This window comes from Triticum aestivum, chromosome 4D (genome assembly GCF_018294505.1).
Source record: "Triticum aestivum cultivar Chinese Spring chromosome 4D, IWGSC CS RefSeq v2.1, whole genome shotgun sequence".
In the NCBI taxonomy this organism is placed as follows: Eukaryota; Viridiplantae; Streptophyta; class Magnoliopsida; order Poales; family Poaceae; genus Triticum; species Triticum aestivum.
The window spans coordinates 2,221,845-2,238,236 of NC_057805.1; the positions used below are offsets into that span (position 1 = coordinate 2,221,845).

A 16,392-nucleotide genomic window follows, 5' to 3' on the forward strand; every position below is an offset into this window, starting at 1 on the left:
TCTCTCTCTCTCTCTCTCTCTCTTTCTCTCTCTCTCTCTCTTACCGGCCATACGTGTTCTCTGCAGCAGGTTTGGCTCCTCCGGAAGCAAGGTGCTCGGCAAGGAGGAGAAGGACAACGGACGCAAGGTGCTTGGCTCCTCTGGCAGCAAGGTGCATCCCTCTCCCGCCCCCTCTACCTCAAGATCTGTATGCCATCATCATCAATATTGCATCTTATGTACATATTGTATATTCTACACTTGCTTCATTGATTCATTACACTTGCTCTGTTCCTCTTAAGAAATGCTACTGTTAAATCCTCTTAAGGAATGCTACTGTTAAATCCTCTTAAGAAATGCTAAAGTAGCATCACTAGTTAACTTCTTGCACTGATAGTGACATAACTAGTGGTTGTGTGGTACCTAGATTGGCCGAAGACAAGTGTGGATGATCATGCTGCTTTGATTGTGACTGCTCTGTTGCTACCACGACAGCGATAAATTTGGTTGTTGATTCATTTCCCGATCGCGAGTGACCTATGTTTTGCCGGAAATGTCGATTCATTTCCATTCCTGCAAATTTCAGGCGCTCTATATGTGCACTTTCTAGCAAAGGTCATGCCGAAATTTTCTGTGAATTTCGGCATGACTTGTGCTAGAAAGTTGGACATATCGAGTGCTCGAGATTTGTCACGATGGGAATGAAACGGCATTTCTGGCAAAACAAAGGTCACTTTTTTCATTATTCACTTTATTATATAAAGCTCGATAATTAAACCACTACGACATTGAACCCTAGGAAACATGACTGACACCGATGAGGCCGGAGGTTCTCAGTCCCAATTAGGCCGAGCACACGCCTACCTCGAATTTCTGGCGGATCAGTAGAGATAGCTAGCTCTGTGTTCGGACCCCCTTTTCATGGTGGATGACGACGGTGGTGGCGCCGGCGCCGATACTAATGCCACCAACGACACCGGCACTGAAACTGGCGTTGATGATGTTCCTAGCTACAACACGGAAGGCGGGACCTCCCAAGCCAATGAGGGAAAGAAGGAAAAGAGGACACGATGCCCAAATGAGCTCGGCACCGGAAGGCTGGTGGTCACGGTGGTGCACCCTGGCGAGTTCGAGCCAATAGAGCCGCGGGAAGTGGCAGCGTGTTACGGCAACCAACTAGCATGCATCCTACGGGATACAGCTAACATCAACACCATGAAATTACGGAAGAATGAAAATTTGAAGAAGCTGCTCCTAACTAGGTTGCACGCAAGATTCCTGTTCCCCGTTCGGAATGTCGATGTCGACCCATGGGATGATGATGCCATGAAAAAAACTCAACAACAAAGCCCTAGGGAAGTTCAGCAACGCATTGAGCGCTTGGAAAACTATGGTGAAAAGGGCGATTGAAGTAGACCATGAAACCTACGCCGAGATTACACTAGTAGAAAACAGGGCATAGGTCACAGGGAAGTTTTCACATTAGCCCCGGTTCAGTCACGAACCGGGACCCATGGGGGCATTCGTCCTGGTTCGTGAGCCCAGGGAGCCGGCCGGGGCCTCGTGGGCATTGGTCCCAGTTCGTATGGAACCATTTGTCCCGGTTCGAGCCACGAACCGGGAATAATGGTCCTCGCTCCTGGCCCACAACCATTTGTCTCGGTTCTTGGCATGAACCGGGACAGAAGGCCCCGATTTAGTACCGGTTCATGCCACGAACCGGGACCAATGAGCTGCCTATATATACCCCTCGCCCGCGAGCAGAGCACTCCAGTGCTCTGTTTTTCTCTGGCCGGCGAGGGGAGGGCTTTGTGGTGCTCTAGCTCACCTCCTATGCACATGAGGTGTTCGATGAAATGCCCGAGCCACACTAGTTAAGCTTTGTCCTCTCGAAGCTCGACCTCAAAGCTCCATTTTCCTCGAGATTTGTCTAGGTTTAGCGGCCCGTCACGTCCCATTCCCGTCTTCACCGCCGTCGACCGCCCGCGCCGATCTCGTCGCCGGCAACACCGTGGTGAGCCTCTTGTTCTTATCTTCTTTTTGAAAGAAAAAAATTCTTACTTTAGATAGATACTTGTCTAATTTTCTTACTATTTTATTCCTTCTTATTACATAGTGCGATGGTTTTGGTATCCGCCCCCGTCGGCCCTCGTCCTGTCTATGATTCGGATGTGGTACATATTATCTTTTTATAACTATTTGATTCATTTATTCTTTATGACAAATATACCGACGAGCGTGACATAGATTTTATTTATCTAGGAGGTGGTTGAACCGGAAATTCTAACCGACCCTATTGTCGAGAGGTTAAATTTAGTTGAAGAAGAAAACAATTACTTGAAGGAAAAAATAAAAAAAATTGAGGAGGAGAAGATGATATTGGAGTTGCATGTTGCGGATGTCGTCGATGATCACAAGATCAAGATGGATGCAATGCGCTTGAAGATTAGAAAGATTAGAAAATATGCCATTCATACCGAGGCTTGGTATCATTATGCCGTTGGATCAATTGTTACCTTGGTTGCGATTATGATCGCATTTGTTTTCGCATTGAAATGTTTTACATAGTTTCAATGTATGGTTTAATTAATTAGATGCTCTGGAGAGCTATATATATGTTGTTAGATGAGAACTATGTATGTACTTTGGTTCTAATGTGATGATGAACTTCTATTAATTTGGTCACTTGATTATCTATTCATGATGTTCTGTAATGGTTTTTGACACACTCAATTATATATAATGCACGCAGATGAACCGGCAATGGATGTACGGTGACAGACACACTCCGAGTACATTAAGGGCGTGCATGATTTTCTCGAAGTGGCTAAGGCAAACAAGCAGAATGGTTTTATGTGTTGTCCATGCCCTACATGTGGGAATACGAAGTCTTACTCTGACCGGAAAATCCTTCATGCCCACCTGCTTTACAAGGGTTTCATGCCACACTATAATGTAATGCCGAAGCGGAGCGGTCGGGAAGTACTGTCAGTGATAAAAGGATGAAAGAACGATGAGCTGGGAAAAAAATTGCCCAGCTCGGCGAACAAGAGAACCAATCGTGCCCCCCGCTCAAGGTGTCAAAAGACATCGTCGCTAATGATCCGGTGTATGGTGCCCGGTTATACCGATCTTGGAGATTACCTACCCGACGATGTACATTATGAAATCATGGAGGTGGACGAACACAAATACCATTACGGGAAGCCTCTCGTCAAAGATGTCAAATCTCTAAGCACGATGATGTGAAGACTACATGGTTGGTACATGAAAACCTGCAGAGAGTCTGATGGGATGAGTACTTTAACGCTGAGAGTTAAACCAGAGCATGACCTCGTTGGAATTGAATTGCTGAATGTTCCATTTGAGGATTTCTTCTAGTTTTACAATCTAAAGTCCCTCGATAAAACAACGATCACTTGCTACTGTCTGTAAGTAGTACTACTTCTGTCATTAAGTCTCTCTATATAGGTCAGCTCTTTCATTGCATGTATTTATACTTATCCTCACTATATTATGCAGATTGAAGATCGCCGAATTGAAGAAAAGACAAATCGGTGATATTGGGTTCATTAACACAAATCTCATAGATGATTATCAGGTTAAATTTCATGCCAAAGATACCGAGGCCAACTTGCTACAATCGTTGGTAATAAATCAAAACAAAGATATAATACTCTTTCCTTACAACTTCAAGTGAGTGTTACTGTCTTCTGCATATTCGGTTTCCCTTTATTAGTCTAGGTTATGGTAATGTAATTGATGACTTATGCATGCATGCGCAGCTTCCACTATATTCTCCTAGAGATTAAGCTTGAGCCGGGAGTAGTAACCGTCTTAGACTCGAGACGAAAAGATCCCCAGGACTATGCGAACATGACTCAAATGCTCCAGAAGTAAGTTAAATCGATCATTATCCACCATATCAGCAACTTTGTTCATTTCCTGATATCAAGTAATTGTTTTCTTTGTCTGGCAGGGTTTGGAGAAAATTAACCTCAAAAGCCCCGGGACTGCCGAACCAGCTGCAATTTAGACACCCGAAAGTAAGTACTATAGTAGCATGTTCCGCGCATCTCCTAGTGATTCAAGCGCTAGTTTGATCAATACCATTTAGCATGCTTGCTTATCAGTTTGATTGACCTCTATTTCTTGTAAAGTGGTTGTGGCAGCAACCCGGGAATAATTACTGTGGATACTACATTTGCGAGTCCATCCGCTACCATACCTGTGAGCGGGGCTACACTGAAGAACAATATGAAGTGCGTAAGCAATAATATTCACAATTTTATTTTATTACCATCATTTGTGTTGAGTTTCATTTATTCATATATATATGTATTGACCCCCTTCTTCAAATTAGATTTTTTGGAAGCGGGATCAACTCCTAGCACCAGATCGTATGCGAGGAATTCAAGAGGAATCGGCGGCATTCTTCCTTGACCACGTGATCGCTAAAAACGGAGAATACTATGTGGACCCTGTGTTCCTACAATATAATTAGGAGATTGTATTGTAAGAGATAATTATTGTATATATGTAGCCGGTAGTGTCGGATAGATATACGAGAACTTGTTGTTCGACCAATATCTCAGAGAAGGAGAGGTGGTCGATATCACTTCTCTCTGTATGCATATATATATGTTCATGACGATCTTCTGTTTCCTTCATTTGATTACTAGCTAGCGTGTCTACTCCTCTCCATACGTATATAGTACGTAGCGTCGACAAAGCACGGAGATAAGAGAGGACAATTCTCTCTATTAATTAGCTAGCTAACACAATATATGAAACACCTAAATTAACCCCCCAAAACCCCTAAACCACCCCCTTTCAAAAAAACAAAAACCTCAGCTCCTGCCAGGTGCTGACGCGTGGATGCCTATTGGTCCCGGTTGGTGGCACCAACTGGGACCAAAGGCCCTCCTGCCTGGGCTCCCCGCACCGGCCACGTCGACGGCCTTTAGTCCCGGTTCGTGTAAGAACCGGGACTAAAGGGCTAGGGCATTAGTAACGACCCTTTAGTCCCGGTTCCAGAACCGGGACTAAAGGCCCTTATGAACAGGGGTAAAAGCCCCGTTTCCTACTAGTGTTATTGCAGACAATCCGAAAATTACGATAGAGGACTTGGAAAAGTTCAAGGAGACTTGCAATGAAAAACCTGCCAAGGCCAGGTCAGAGAGAGGCAAGCAGCTGCAGGCAAAGAACATGGGGAACCACCGCCTTGGAAGTCGTGGTTACACGGGAAAGAGGCCCATGTGGGCTAAGGAGGACACAGAACGTGAATGGCAGGGGATCCCAGACCCATTGGCTGAGTTCACCGACCTGCAGGAGCACGACTTCATCAGGGCCCGATTCTCTTGGGACCCCAAAAAAAAGATTTTCTTCACCGACGGGCCGACTAGGAAATTCATGAGAATACTGGCAATTATCCTTTTACCACCTTACATGTTTGCTTCTAATCAATGAAGCCTAGTACATTGTAGTCGCATTTGTAAATGATTCACGGTCCATTTTGCAGAGAGAGCAACACAAGCTTGCGGCCGAAAGCGACTCGTCGACTCAGTCGACTCAGTCATTGGCGAAGTACAAGTGGGACACTCCTTTCAACCGGGCCATGAACATAATGATGGGACACCCGCCCGGCCAGCAGCCGCAATATGGACGTGTGCACGGTGCCGGGGATGGCGCCACGTGGAAGTACTATTATAACGAGGACCCCGAGGCCAAAAGACAGAGAAAGAAGTTCAGTCAAGTGAATATCGACGAGAAGGTGGCGCGGGCGATGGAGAAAGCAAAAGTTGAGACCAAAGCTGAGATAATCGCTGCCTGTAGACATGACATGGTGGCTGCCTTTACAAGCTTTCTTCCAACAGTGGTCACATGGGTGCAACAAAATCGAAACGCGCCACCAAGTGATTTTCCCATGCCCATGTTCACCGGGAGCAACTCAATGAAAACCGCACCCATACCCATACCTAGTAGGGCAACCGCACCCGCACCTCCTCCAGCACCTACTCCTGCACCCAGCTCTCACAGCAGCCCTAGCTCCGTCTCTGGCTTGAATGTCGGGCCGTCGACATTGGCTGAGCTCGACGCCCTCACGGTAAATACGTGTCGCACCTTCATCAACTCAACTAATTAATTAATCTCCAGTAGCCGTTCTTTTTGGATCTCTGACGCCGCACGTATATGTCTTTGTAGGCCGACTCCACTCTGTGCACCCTCCTTTACCACATGAAGGGCGGGTTGGTGGATGTGGGGAAGGGTACTATAGTTAAGCCTAAGGATCGATTTTTTCACCGCCTGCAGATGCCTGATGACGCCTTAAGGGTCTCCGTGGCGAGTGTGAAAGCGGGCTACGAGGGTTTCCCTCATCCGATACAAACCGATGGAGAGGATGACGAGACCCCGACGCAGCTTGGCCAATGCAAAAATTGGCCAATCCTGTGGCCGAGAAATCTTCTTCGTGTCGAGGTGGCCGGGAGCACACCAACGGGACCTCAGGAAGGTATGACCACAACACCACCTACACAAGTACAACCATCGTCTGTGCTGCTTGCTGAGATCGAGAGACATGAGGAAGGAGGGCCAACCGTTCCGGCAGATGATGCCATCTGCCCCATGGAAGAGGATAGGGATCATGACATGGAGGAGGCCGATGACCCTAACCAGTATTTCAATACTGCCTTTGACAACGAAGTAACAATGAGTCAACCATATGAATATGAGATGCATGTACCAGAGCCGGAACGTCCTCGGGAGTGCAAGAAGTCTTTGTTCATGCAATCCTCGCAGGACACGCCTCCAGATGCCGGCTCCACCCAAGCTCAACTAATTAGCTAGAGTCGTCCAATGCTGAGCCCGACAACACTAGGGGTGGTGCTCAGGGAGGGTCTAACAGACCCACCAGCACCTGAGCCCACCAAGAAGAAGCAGAGGAAGAGACCGGCGGGGAGGAAATCCAATAAAGCTGGCAATGTCGGTTCTAGCAGCCAGCCGCCTTCGACCAAGGTTGACCGTGTACCGATGAAACATGCGCCATTAATCCATGTCGCATGAGAGCCAATGGTACCGGCGAATGCACTAGCTGCCATATCAGGGGATCTCAGGAGACTCCATGACCATGTGCTTTCGACAGAGAGAAGCCTCCTCGCCTCGGATGATCCAGGATACTCACTTTATATGGTTCATGTGCCGAGCAGTTGCAAGATGTATGTCCACACATGCCCCGCAGACCTCTTCTTCCTGAGGTTTGATTACATCTTCCAGATGTTTCAAATGAGGACACTCGATTTTACGTTCGTCCGCCTGTATGCGCTGCACATGAACTACATCGTCAGGAGAGAGCAAGTCACTGGTCTTGCGGTCGCGGACCCATACTACATGCATGAGGGCTTCTTGTCAATCAACGACGCCAACCGTCAATATGCGAGTAAGTACATCGAAGAATTCTTGGTCAGCAATAAGGACAAAGAAACGATTCTCCTACCTTATCATCCCAGGTAAGCCATCCGCGGATAGCACTATAACACATACGTGCATTTCAATAGTTACTTTGCACGCATGGAGGCTAACTTGATCGTGTATTTTGCGCAATGGGGGGTGTCGTGCCGTTCTCATCGTTCTTTACCCGCGTTACTCCCGCGCTCTATATTTGGACCCGTCGAAGAACATACACAAGAAAGATTACACACACATAAAGTATGTTCTGGACAGAGCTATGCTGGGCTTCAGCATGCGGGGTGGCTACATCCAATGCAAAAAAACAAATAAGGCCGGGCTTTGTTTCGGCCACAAGACTGACTTCTGTTGCATCCAGCAACCGGCAAGAAGTGACAATGATGGATTCTACGTCATCCATCTAATGATGGAGTACAGAAGGGATGTGCAATCACTTTGCATGAAATCTTCATCCAATACCCATATGCAGAGATGGGCCGAAGCCTTTGGAGCCGTGCCGGATAATCAACTTCGAAATGATTTCTACCGGATCCAGCAGGAAATTGCGTCCATCATCATGAAAGATGTCCTCGAAGAGAATGGGATGTTCTACAGCGGCCCAATATCGCGAGCTTACGTCCGAACCCGCATTGCCCTACAGCGTCAAGACATGACGCCTTTCACTAAGCTTGGTGACACCCTCCCGGATATGGATAGATGGGGAGAGTGCACTGCTTAAAAACAATGTGTCTGTTTAGTTACTTGTTACTTTCTGTACGACGAAACTTCGAATGTCTCAGTGTACGACGAAACTATTAGACGTATGGTGCCGCGCTCTAGTTAATTACTTTTGGTACAATGAAATTTGTTAACTATGTTTACTATATATGTTGCTTCTATTTCATATATATCTATATATGTACATCTCTAACAGGTATATAGATCAACGATGGCGAGGAAGTGGTATGCCGTGTATGTAGGACATGTTCCGGGTGTGTATGATGATTGGCCGGAGTGTCAGGCCCAAGTCTCTGGCTTCTCCGGCGGAAGCCAGAAAGGGTTTCATAGCAAAGCGGAAGCCGAAGCTAGTTAGTTGAGATTCATAGCACAACATGGGATTCAGAACTAGCGCCGCTGCAAAAACTACTACATAATACCGCTTTTGATCATGGTGATCGCTCTTATCTTCTATGCCGTCATATCATAGTCTACATAGATTATGAAACATGAGTATGTGACCATGTAGTTGCATGTATTGAGAACTTGTAATGAATTGTAACGCTATTTCGAGACATGTGTTCGACCATGATTGATGATGATGAGATACTTGAGACATGTCGAGACTTCTAATAACTTTGGCTCATCAATGACTCACTTGCTTTTCAATGAATATGCATGTTATTGTATAAATGATGGATCTGTTTAATTGTGTACACAGCCAAAACGAATTTTTTTTTACAAAAGTTAGCAGTGGCGTGGGGGTAAAGATTACCAGTAGCACACAAGTAATAGTAGCGCTGGCTACTTGCCCGTGCTGTAGATAACTATCAGTAGCGCTGGGGAGAAGCGCGCTACAGCTAGCTTTAGATACCAGTAGCGCTGGGCCAAACAGACGCTACTGCTAAAAAATAGCTGTAGTGCGCCTACCCGCGCTACTAATAGCAAAAAAAATAGCGCTACTGGTAAGGGTTTTCCTATTAGTGAGAGGCCAGGGGAAATCCTCCTTTTCTAAAAGAGAGTGGTTTTTCTAAACCCTAGCTAGATGCACCCACGGTGCACCCACGCAGAAAAATATAGCAAAAGATTTTCAAAAAATCCGAAAATTTGTGGGAATGATCATCAACAAATGTTATGGGCGCTTGCAAAGTTTGGTGGTCAAATGACATTCGAGGAGTTTTGTACAAAACATACAAAATCATTGAAAATTGGTCAAAATGTAAGTGCACTGTTTTAGCAGATTTTGTAATTTTGTTTTTTTACAGAGCTCCTTGATTGGTAACTTAGGTCTTTAACTTAGAAAAATACAAATCTCTACTATACTGCATCATTCTCTCCTTTTCGGGGAAGTTCAAACGCAGCACCGTACAGACCCAGATTTGGGCCCTTTTGGGCCCGATCAGGGCCCTGGCATGTACCGTCTCTGGTTGGACTGACGACCGACTCGCGATGTGGGCGGCGGCAATGGCGCCATGGATGCTGCAGCGCGGTGGTGGGAGCTTCATGGGCCCGGTCGGGCCATTGCTCTGGTGTGCTGCTGCTGCTGCTGCATCCGGTCTACTACTGGTTGAGCCGGTGGAGGTTGCTCCCTCCCACATGGCTGTGGTACTGTCGCCCCCTGTCTACGGTTGTTTCGTCTTGATCTAGCCGGCCTCGTAGCGTTTGCCATGGTGAGACATCGATGAGGACTTCAAGACCGTGTTGGCGCATGTTGCTGGGCGGCAAGCTTGGTGGAGCCGATGGTTGGTCTAAGGTTGTGGTTGTGTGGGATCGTTGTCGGATCTTGCCGGCACCAACGATGTGACGCCTGTGGGCGCCGCCTCCCTTGTTGAAGGGCTTCGGGTGTAACCCTTCCCCCCTCCCCTCCGTGTACCGGAGGAAATCCTAGGATTTATCCGTACAGCAGCGTCGACGTCGGCATCGTCGCAGTCCTTCTTGAAGGTGTTGCTTGGTACATGGCAACTCGGAGGCATAGGAGCATGGTGGGAATCCTCCAGAGGGCGCAGCGGTTGAGGGAAATCGTTGCTTACGTCGATCTGGCGATGCTGGCATTTGTTTTTCTTGTCTTCTCTTGTTTTTTTCTTTTAGGCTTGCTTGTGCTGTTTGCCCGAGCAATGCTCTCACAGATGTATTGATGGTTGCAATATTAATATAATGGGGCGAAAGCCTGTTTCGGAAAATTTGGCCCATACGGCTCGTTTAGTAGTTTGCTGAGCTGGTTCTTCCTCTGAAGTCTGCTCTGCTCAGCTCAGTGCTCACTGAATCCTCTGTCTCTCGAAAAAAAGTACTCACGGAAGAAGATATGCGCTATATCGTTGAAAGTGAAATAAAACATAGTTGAAAGTGAGTTTTTATCACATGAGTGAATCCAGAAATTTTGGTGTTGAGCAAAAAACATTGGTTCCCCAACACTGTTCTTTAAGATGGGCTCTGTTCATAGTGGTTTTTTTACTCCTTCCAAAAATAACTATTCGAGTACCAATGCGACCATCTACCTAACTGAAATTTGTGATTCAGTTCATTGGTTTCAGAACCTGAAACCTGGAGTTCATGGGTTTCCTTCCTTGCAATATAAATCGGAGAAACTAAAAGCAACAGCTGCCTTAGTTTGACCAATTCCAATGTGTGCACAAAACATAAGCAGATAAGACTTACAACCCGCCAGAATTAATTTGATCATGGACAGTTACAAGTCAATGTGGATGGAGTACGTCTGAATCAGTACCAGTGGAGCTTCTTTCCTTGTTCCTGAATAGAGGAAAGTGAAATATGTATGTTGATGGAATGATACAAATGAAACCCACCATCATCACATCAGCGGGGCATGCAGTTCATTCCAGCAGCTAGTGCAAACATACAACACAGGCCTAATAACCGCGGCTAGTGCAAACAAATTTAAAAGAGAAACGAATCTTGCCTGTTAAGTGAACTATCTCACTTCACAACCACAGCTATATATATAGAACATAGCAATGTTTATTTCAGGCTCATCTTACTGACTGTGAAGTGTGAACTAATTAACTTCCTTCAGGATTTTTATCTCGCTGAGCACGTAGTCTGAGCATAAAAACAGTTGGCATATTTAATCCCTGCGGGCCTCATATATATTCTGCATTGCTCACAAGCCTAGCTAATATCCTATATATAGTACAAATAAACCACCCTGGGTCTTCTTGCGCTATCAGCAGGAAATTAATTTGCTAGTCCTTCACTTGACCGGACTAGCGAGCTAAACCTGACCACTCCTGGCAAGTGAACCAAAACAGTGGGAAGTACATATTCAGGCTCTAGCATACCAGTGAACCAGTAAGATGGAATTGAATCAACAAGAAGTGATAAAGACAACAGATAGCTATATACTAAGTATATTCAGGCTCTAGCACCTTTGCATTGAATGTTTGTCTCCAGACTCCATCCTGTAGGGTTCAGTTGTGTAAAATATGTGGCATCTCCTTTTAATATCTGAAAAATAAATGATCTGAGAGTTTTCACCAAAGTCACCGGAACATATATATAGTATATTGAACATATATATATAGTATATTGAACATTAGGTAACAATGAACCTTTCAATAAAAATTCTGACCTGCAGTTTGCTTTCATCGGCCTTCCAGATGTATAATATCTGAAAATATCTCTCCCTGTGCAGCGACACTAATGATTGAGTGGGTCGATGGTTTGTCTGAATGCATTCCGATGATCTGAAGAGACGATGGCCTCCCGACACAGTTGTTATTGTCCTGCAACCTGAGTGCGACCTCAAGGTTCTGAAGTACATCTCCCATTGTTGGCCGATCCATGCTACGATCAGCAACACATTTTTCTGCTAGCTCTGCAAATATACTGAAGCACTCGGGGGTGATCTCGTCCTTTACACAAGGGTCAACAATCTCCTCAAGTACGCCTCTCTCTTGGCAATATAGCGCCCAGTCACGTAAGCTCACTTGCTCGTCTGGGAGCTCAGTGTTTATCACAGGGCGCGCACACAGGATCTCAAACAACATGACTCCGAAGGAGTACACATCTGATTTTTTGGTGAGACGCCGCAATAGGAAGTACTCCGGATCAAAATATCCAAAGGTGCCTTTCACAGCGGTGCTCACGTGGGTATTGTCAATGGCTGGAAAAGCCTTAGACAGACCAAAGTCAGAAACCTTCGCCATGAACCTCTCATCCAGTAGGATGTTTGATGTCTTAACATCACGGTGGATGATTCCTGTCTCTGTGCCAGTGTGGAGGTAATGCAGTCCTCGAGCTGCACCGATGCAGATCTCAAGGCGCCGCCGCCACGATAGTGGTGAGTTTTGGGTATTGTACAGATGCTCACGCAATGTTCCATGAGCCATGTAGTCGTACACCAAAATCATCTCATTATTGTCCTGGCAGTAGCCAATCAAAGACACAAGGTGGCCATGGCGGATATTGCACAGCATCTCAATTTCAGCCTGGAACTCATGACTGCCTTGTTGGGATTCCTGGTTGAGTCGCTTGATCGCCACCTTTGTCCCTCCATCTATCTCACCACTGTAGACATTACCAAATCCACCTCTGCCAATGATTAGTTCCTCATCAAAGTCGTTGGTGGCAATTTGAATTTGTGAAAACGAGAACTGACGCAAGAGATCACATGCGGGATGATTTAGATGTCCGTTGTTGGTCTTGCAAGAACTCTTCCGTACTTTTTTTCGTCGGCAAATAACACACATGCTGAAAAGGGCAATCAACATCAAAGCAAAACCGCCAGCGATGGCTACTGGTAGGCCACTTTTGGACTTTCTTGCACCGCCAGGTACCCTCTTAGGTTCCGCATCAGGATTTTGTTGAAGTGGAGGATTGATCCCAGCAAGATTGTTCGGTTCATGACCCTGTAGCTTGAAGACCTCAAGACCATTCAGTATCGCATCAACATAGCATGGCTTAGTTGAAATATCAGGGTGAAGTGCAATCCACATATCCACCTGACCGGAACCCCTAGCCATGATAATATAGTCTCTATATGATGTTCTACCGAGTCCTCCACTCAAAGAGATTACATCCATGGCCCATTGTGCTGTCTGGTTGTTGATGTAGATGTAGAACGTCCTCTGGTTCTCCTTGGTAATAGGATACTGAATCTCACAGAAATGGAACCTTAGGAGGTAAATGAACCCCGCATCAACAGGTAAAATCCATGTAAGGTTGTAATTCAGGTTGACCTGTGCAGTTGGTCCCATCGACCGAGCTGTACCATAGACGTCAAGTGGCGCTATGTACTTTGGCACTACGGGTGTGTACCTAATAGTCACATTATTATCTTTGGAGTATGTCACCCCAGAGCTAGCACCAAATATGTATGGGGAATCATCGGCCCATAAGCGGTAAAATCCGGAGTCATTCTCGGGGGAAATGGCTTGGCCCCCGACATTGAACCGGTACATAGTCTGGAAGCCTGTGTTAGCGGCAAATGTGAATGGAGCTATGTAATCATGGTGGACAAATATTGTGTCAGCTGTTGTGAAGATGTCAGGTGTGGGCACAATCTCTATGCCATTGACAAATGCATAAGAACTGTTCTGATGTGCTGATGGGGCAAAGGTGATGTCCAAACTGTGTGAAGAAATATACACCGAGAATTCACGGACAAGGTAGGCATAATTGGCCGCCTGAGCCGTTTGTGAAGCATTGAAGCTATTCAGGAGGACTAGATTTCCTAAGGTGACACCAAAGAAGGCATCGGACATAGTATAGTTTCCATAAGAAATCGGATAGAAGTAAAGGCGTAAGAACATGCGGCCTGGGTTGACAGGGAAGGAATAGGTGTAATTTGAAGTGAAGATGCGTGCACTCATATAAGGGACCATGGAGGGGAGTGAAGGGTCTTGGTATGAAGCATTGGCTGCAACCCCTTTAAACGATGTCATGAATTTGGAGCCGGTGTCCCCGTCCCACATACGGCCACTACTGTCATTGTCTTGCTTTGATTCTCCGCAATTTAGGAGGACAAGGCCCGAGTCCATGGAGTCGTTAGCAGCTGCCATGGCAATCGACAAGAATACCAACACTGTAAGGCATGTGAGTGTAATTGGTAGGGTTGGGAATGCCATTGTTATGGTTGGTGTACCAAGATCAAAAAATTGGAGACTTCTGTTTGCTACAATATGTCTCTAGGAGCAGTTGCATAGGGTCAGAACATTGTGATTTTCTTTATGGGATTTGGAGCGAGAAAATGTCAGGGAAATTGGAAAATAGTACTAATGTTTAGTGAAGAAGACACGCCAGCAATTGACAACCTGCAATAGCAGCAAAAGGAATATTGATAATCCACTAAACTGATTCATGGCAATACGAACAACAATTGATTTTTGCAGGGCAAAACATGCGTGTGTCTGACTAAGAGACCAATAATAATAATTTCAAGAACTTCAGCAAAATAGTTTCTGATATCACCAAAAGTTGGAATCTGTAACAGAAGAGATAAATAGGAAAACGCTACTCACTAATGGAGCTCTCTTTGGGGAGTGAGCCTAGCTCAACTGGTTGGGGGAGTGGATGTACAAACCCAACACCTGGGTTCGAATCCTCACGGAGGCGAATTTAGGTTCCTATTTATTCTTGAGGACCATGCTTTCCAGGTACTCTAAAAAAAACTAATGGAGCTCTCTCTGAATTCTAACTTTCCTTACAACATTAATTAGTTCAAATAAGGAGAAACAAAACTTGCGAGAATTTAGCCAAACAAAGTATCTACTGTAACACTCTTGATCACACTTTTCCTTTTTACCTTTTGTAATAATTTGGTTTTGTGCATTCTTGACGTTTTGACTAGGTCTTGATATTGTGATGGTGCAGAGGCTGGGTGTAATCAGTATCTATCTTGATATTAATATATTTCATTTATTGAGAAAAAATAATCAGGCTGAAAATTGGTTCATACATGCATGTCACCATGGAACTCCCTAGAGACTAGAAAGATGCTACTTCAAAGGAAAAAAGGCGGCTTGCAAACAAGCTGGCGTTATACATGCACACAAAATTAAAAGTAAAGAGGTGGATTATTCTGGTGGAGCTGAAATTACGCCAAGTATGAGGAGCTCTTTAATAGGGGGAACTAGCTACAAACAAACAGCAAAGCTAGATTATTCTGGTGGAGCTGAAATTAAGCAAGTACGTTCTACCTTGAATGAATTGGAGAGACGAGAGATGGATCTACGTCCTTGGCCCTTGCAGATGTTTGGAGCAACTAGCTAGCTGTTGGAAGTTGCTTTGTAGACGATCTATCTTATTTATGCTTTGCTGGGGGTATTTAGACACAAACTACATACTAGTGCTTGTTTTTCTTTTGAAGTTGATGCTCCCCCGACAAAGAGAACATGAGATATGGCAATCATTTAACACAAAAAGAAGAAAGTATATGCTATGCACTGATGGTATGCGTAAGGCCACTATCTATCTATGTATCTATCTACACTTTGCTTATCTATCTATCTGCATAGGGATAGGGTACCCTCCACTACCCTGCTGAAAGTACCTGATTCCGTTGGCCGCAGGCACATACTGTTGATCGATGGAGACGGAAGGCTAAGCCACACTGGGCCGTGGCAATTTGATTCCAGGATGCCAATTTATTCACTACCTTCCATACCTCATGATGTGCTACATCCAGCTTAATTTGGAGGAGTAAAACGCCATCATATCGAATGACCTCTTACATGCTTGCAGGTTCAGGATCACTGTTGAATAGTTACAAACTAGACAAGTACTCCCGTATTTGCTTTGTTCCCTCAACGATAAACATCATGCATGTGCAGTAGTATGGTTCTACCGACACTGGCATCTTTGTATTATCCACATGAATATGTAGGTTTTGCTCAGTTTCAGTTGCTAGCTACTAGACTTGGCTGCACTGATGGAAGAAAGAACAAACAGCTTCTTGGTCCAGCCATGTCATCATCTCCTTCTTTAGTTCTTCAGCAACCGATCTGTACGCCATCAATTTTACCATATTAATCTAGAGCTCGTCATCATCTGATCTTTTCATACCCACCACTGAATTTACTCCTAGGATGGATATACAGTTACACACAACAGCTAGCCTTGAGAGTCTGAATTTCTGGTATGGAAACTGTTTCCAGTGTACACACACACACACACACACACAAAGATGTGGTTGTATTTGCGGTATGGAAAATGTTTCACACACACACACACACACACACACACACACACACACACACACACATAATATCAGGCTTATTGGGCCATTTGCCATCTAGA

General features: G+C 45.3%; 1 protein-coding gene across 2 annotated transcripts; it reads right to left on the reverse strand.

The window, feature by feature from the left end:
* Positions 1-10,858: 10,858 nt before the first annotated feature.
* Positions 10,859-15,465, reverse strand: LOC123095575 (receptor-like protein kinase FERONIA). Of its 2 annotated transcripts, none has more exons than XR_006446274.1 (3): positions 11,726-15,251; positions 11,523-11,601; positions 10,859-11,384 (listed from the first exon to the last, which is right to left on the reverse strand). XR_006446274.1 is itself a non-coding variant. In XM_044517085.1 (3 exons), exon 2 carries the CDS (start codon positions 14,220-14,222, stop codon positions 11,739-11,741), a length of 2,484 nt encoding a protein of 827 aa, XP_044373020.1. In that variant the 5' UTR covers positions 14,223-14,408; positions 15,294-15,465; the 3' UTR covers positions 10,859-11,601; positions 11,726-11,738. The 2 variants fall into 2 exon arrangements, 1 of the variants encoding a protein (XP_044373020.1); XM_044517085.1 differs by adding an exon at positions 15,294-15,465 and having other exon boundaries at positions 10,859-11,601; positions 11,726-14,408.
* Positions 15,466-16,392: the final 927 nt, after the last annotated feature.

Coding starts and splice junctions, on each gene's coding strand:
- LOC123095575 (XM_044517085.1), bottom strand. CDS start 14,222: ATGGCATTCCCAACCCTACCAATTACACTCACATGCCTTACAGTGTTG.